Raw genomic sequence first — 5,074 nt, 5'->3', positions numbered from 1 at the left:
GTCAAAGGAAAACATTGTAATTGTCAGTGAAGACAGAATCCAAAGAGTCCATTCAGTTTCTTGAATTTCCCCCAATGTGCTTGGGGCAGCTCAAAAGTACTCAGTTATTTAAGTACCCAGGAATTCCTCTGACAGATGGGTTTCTGTGTACGAGAATAGATATTTAGTTCTACTCTGCATGTTCCCCGAGAAGAGCTGATCTAGCCATACAAATGAATACAAATTCCACTTCAGTACTTATACAGTCAAGGCATAAATACATAAATAACATTTTGATAGATTTCTTCCGTTACCTACACTACGACTCTCCGAATAATGGACTGGCACCCAGCACTGGCGTGATCAGAAGATCTACTGAGCAGGAGCTTCTGCATTGCTCATCATCATGGTAGAATGGCTCAGAAAAAAATTAGCTGACTGTGGATAGCACTTGGCCCTACCTCATATTCTCCCGAAGTAATCCACTGTCAGGAATTATACATGTCCCAACAGCTTCCTGTCCCCAGATTTAAACAGACAGCAGTCAGGCAGAGACTCACACTGTGTATTTTGCAGTGTTGACTATTTAAAATAAAAACGAAGATTTGAAGTGATCCGTAGATGATATCTAGGACATAGGAGCATACCTGCACTTTACAGACTTAAACATTCTTACGATACAATGAGAAAAATGGAAAACATGTTCACTTTGCTTCGTGCTTGCAGCGTGCCGAGTTTGATGAACAACACTGAGGACTATTTTAAGTGCATATCATTCATGTCTCATAGAAGCTGGGGGGAAACCATCAATCAATTCTCATTAGATTGTACCTGCGTTATGTAACCATAAGCTAGATTTACTGCATTCCTAATATAGTCTTTCACTCGAACCTATAATAAAATCAACTTGGAAATACTATATGAAAACAAGCAGGGGTGGCCACTAGTTTTTATTAACTACCGAATACTTCAGCATGGTTTACACTTTCACAAAGTTGCATACAGAATAGAGTCCCTTGGTAAACCACACAAAGTATCATTAAAGGTCAGAAAGAAGCCCTCAGAGTTAAGTTGCCAGCAGTAGCACGTCTCCCAAAGTCGTTTCGGAATCCTGACTGTGGTTGGAACTGATACCAGTATCTGAATCCGTGTCATTCGTATATGTGTTAAACACCCTTTGCGTTAATGGAGGGATCTCCCCATTGCTGCTGGAAGCCTCGGCTTCCTTTCCTCGGTTTTCTTTGCCCTGACATCCATCTTTGCTGCTGATATGAAGGGAGCTGAACTCCTTGGCTAGGCGTTCGTACTCCCTCGCTTTCATCTGAAGCAGTGAGTCACTGTGCTTAATCTCTCTCTGGATGCCACTCAAGTGAGAGTGGATTTTCAAACCAGCGTTCATACTTTTCTCCAAATCGCACTTAACGCTTTCCAAATCCGAGGTCTCCAGCTCACATGCAGCTGCTCCCTCCATGTCCTCACTCCCGTCAGGGCCCGCACCCTTCACCTCTCTCTCGATCTCAGCAGACAGCTTATCGATGAGCGCTCTGTAGTATTGCAGCTGTTCCTCCAGCTGTGCCACCCCCTCGCAGTCGTTCAGGTCCTCGAGGGTCTGGCTGTCCTCAGATTGAAAGTCTAGCTTTTGCTCTTCTTCACTGGACCTGGGCATTAAATACGCCTCCTGGACGTAATCAGCCCCATCATTCCCTATCCGGTCCAAATGGATCTTGGCTTCACATTTTTCAATTTCCATGTCTAACTCTTTCATTCTTTGCACTTGCTGGTGGATCGTGTGGTCCTGAGAAATAATCAGATGAACTAAACACTCCATATTGTCCCGATCATGAGAGCCTGTGTCCTGTCTAATTTTAGCCAGTTTCCGGAAGGTTTTCCTGACGATTCGTTTTTGTTTATCTGGTGGTAAAGTCTTCATGTAATTCGCCGGGCTGAGCTCCCAAGGTTTTTCATTATTTTGCACTAGTTTGGTTTCAGCGGTGCGCCACAGTGGAACTGGGAGGAAGGCGTCTGTTTTAACCAAAACAAACTGCATGTTGGGCTGTTCATCTCCCCAAGCCTTCCACAGCTTCAAGATCCTGGTCAGGGGAGGAAGAGCTCGCTCTGAGCCCCTCCACTTTTCGACGATGCAGTAGTCACTGGCCTTACCCAACAGAAATCGCTTTTCTCCAAATGTAGCTTCATGTTCTTCAAGCAAAGCCTGGATGACATCGATAGAGGTGGTGCGTTTAGTTAATCCGCAGACAATCTTCTCCTCCTGGCAAACCCAAACCACAATTTCCTTCTCTTCAGGATCCATGTCTTTAGTTGGAGATCTAAAAAGAAAACAAAGAGCATTTCTGTCATCGCCTGTGTAAACTCAGAAAGATGGTTTAGAATTAATGCCTCTCCTTGCCTCTACATACTCTTAGGTTGAGCCTACAGAAGAATAGAAAGATGTGCTTCGGGATATGAATGCAAAACCTTTGCATTTCTATTCAGGTTCCTTTTGTAGCTGGTGGTGGATGCGGCGAAATGTCACTGAAAAGCAATTGAAATGCTTTTTATTTAGTAATTCAAGGTTAGTCTTGACACGTTTGCAGAACTGATGCAGTGACAGTAATTACAGACAGGATGCAAAGGAGATATAAGATGAGGTCTTCCCCTTCTTACTGAAGTCTAAAAACTAAAGGGAAAATGTGGGTCTATAGGGTGGAATGGTCAGTGTGGGTATTACAGTTATAGAGTCAAGAATAGCTGACTCTAGGATCCCAGAGTCAAAGCAGCAATTCTTTCATTGAAGAAGTGCTTTTGTTACGTTGACTCTGTGTCAACCATGTCTGACATTACTGCAGAAATGAAGAAGATTATAGAGGAGTCTATAACAGAAATAGTATCAAGTTTTACATTGCTGTAACAAAATACTGGACAGACTACTCAAGGTAGAAAGGGGCTATTCACAGTTTCAGAGGGAAGGGGGACGTATGGAGTAGGGAGCATAATAGATAGGAAGACAGCTTGTACCGTTATAAGCAAGAAGTAAAACTGACTCCTAAGAAGAATTCTTGGCCCTCAGTACCTATATTAAATAGTCAACTTTGTTTATCAGGAGCATCTCTCACTAATCTGCATGACTCTGTTAGGAAACCACTAAAAGATGATGCTTTCCAGGGCTAACTATTGTTTTAGACGCAGAAATCTTAGGAAGTGATTCAATGTGGAATATACGTGAATATAGATTTGTTGTATTTTCTCTATTCTTTGCTATTGGAAAGACTGGTGTATTGGTTTGATTTTTGTTACTATCTAACAAACAGCTGGAAAAGGATTACTTCTTAAAGGGAAACCAAAAGTTCATTGGGGCTCCCAGTTCTAAATCACAAGACCTAGAGACTTCATCTCATGAAGACTTCTTCCTGATAAAATCCCAGAGTTTCACGGAACATCCAATGGCAAGAGACAGAGAAGGCCCATGCTTCTGTAAAGTCACTCCCTATCCTTGTAAATCCCAAATGACTTCCTGCCAATCACATTTCTGAACACCACAGTCATAGAAAGTGTCCCTTCACCATTGTAAATATATGGCAGAAATTAATTTCTGCATAAATACAATGTAAACTAAAATTTAAAGGATTATTTATCCAGAGGTGGATAAAAAGATTTCTTGAGAAAAATAAGCAAGGAATCTTGACAACTGCTAATAGTCTCTTTGGAGAACTGTTAAAACTCTATTTCTATTGTGAGTGTAAATCATATGGACTGTGTCTTTCACAATACCCTTCTACAGAATGTTAACAAACAACTGACATGATTTATACTCCAGTGTGATTTATGATATCCTGAGACATTTGAGTAGAAAGAGATTTGCTGTGCTAGTTAAGGCAAATCCATTCATCATGTTATTTAATAACCCCAACACATATACTCAAAGACAAAATTACCAATGATATTGTCACCATTTTATTTAACACCCAGAACGTACAACATTTATGTTTTAGCAGCAAAACTCCCTAATGTTCTTATATGGATTTTCTTTTGTATGGAATAGTCATCTCACTTTGGCCACTGAGATGGAGAGAAACACCAGGGTCACTAAGAATCATAATAGAACAAACCGCCCCCCAACAGAGGACTTAGTAAAACGAAATATTCAACTGTAGAATAGAGTCTTTTTGTGATCAGCCAAAATCTTTGATTTTTATATATTTATGTATTTTTTAATACATGTTTGCTCTGTCTCCATGTACACTTGCACGAAAGAGTAGGGCATCAGATCCCTTTATAGATGGTTGTGAGCCACCATGTGCTTGCTTGGAATTGAACTCAGGACCTCTGGAAGAGCAGCCAGCCAGTGTCCTTAACCACTGAGCCATCTCACCAGCCCACGAGTAGCTAAAATCAATACTGGGTTTTGATAAATCTCTTACAAAATCTTTTCACTTCATGATCAGTGTTGAGAAATATATTTTTAAAAGAAATGTGGTATTTTGAGTATGTTTATAGTTCATTGGCTAGTTACCTGCCACATTAAAAATGTGTTAGAATTTAGAACAACAGAAACATTCTACTACTGGTGGAGAAATGATACACAGTAATTTCTATAATATGTTCTCAAAGACACCAACTGACCGTTTGCTGTCTGTTATGGCTCTACAGTATGAATTAGCTTTAAATGAATCCATAGCTTCATGTGTATTAGCCATGGATTTGCAATACAAAAAAAAAGTTACTGCACATTTTTTTTTTAATTTTGAATGTTAGGAATTATTTACTTTGGTTTTGAAGATTTAAAAACAGTAACTCATCTGACATTTATGTTTAATTACCATTATTTACATGTAATTTTCATAGAAAATATAAACTTTCGTCTTTGTCTATCAACATTAACTGACAGTACAAATAGCTATAGTATTTAAATAAAAGTGTTCTTAAGTGTTTTATAAGTGTTTGCAGGATTGGAAAAGTCTATTCAATATACAGAATATAGGGCCAGCAAGATGGCTCACATGGAGAAGAGCTTTAGACCAAGCCTGCTAATCTGAGTTCAATGATCATCAGGATCCACACTGTGGAAGAACAGAACTGACTGTGCCAAACTGTTCTC

The 5,074-nt window shown here is 39.8% G+C and overlaps 1 protein-coding gene across 1 annotated transcript; it reads right to left on the bottom strand.

Moving 5' to 3' along the window:
- Window positions 1–893: 893 nt before the first annotated feature.
- Window positions 894–2,808, bottom strand: Rassf9 (Ras association domain family member 9). Its single transcript, XM_032918151.1, has 2 exons — window positions 2,789–2,808; window positions 894–2,306 (listed from the first exon to the last, which is right to left on the bottom strand). The coding sequence occupies exons 1-2, from the start codon at window positions 2,806–2,808 to the stop codon at window positions 1,046–1,048; spliced, it is 1,281 nt and encodes a 426-aa protein (XP_032774042.1). The 3' UTR covers window positions 894–1,045.
- Between the last annotated feature and the right edge of the window lie 2,266 nt (window positions 2,809–5,074).

This window comes from Rattus rattus, chromosome 1 (genome assembly GCF_011064425.1).
Source record: "Rattus rattus isolate New Zealand chromosome 1, Rrattus_CSIRO_v1, whole genome shotgun sequence".
Classification (NCBI taxonomy): Eukaryota; Metazoa; Chordata; class Mammalia; order Rodentia; family Muridae; genus Rattus; species Rattus rattus.
The sequence above is the reverse complement of the archived record's forward strand: the minus strand, read 5'-3'. Positions and strand labels throughout refer to the sequence as shown.

What these genes read in the sequence shown, in the direction of transcription:
- Rassf9 (XM_032918151.1), bottom strand. Translation starts at nt 2,808, where the DNA reads ATGGTTGACACAGAGTCAAC. An exon ending in ATGGTTGACACAGAGTCAAC is followed by an intron (nt 2,307 to 2,788) that starts GTAACAAAAGCA and finishes TTTTCTTTTTAG; the next exon opens with ATCTCCAACTAAAGACATGG.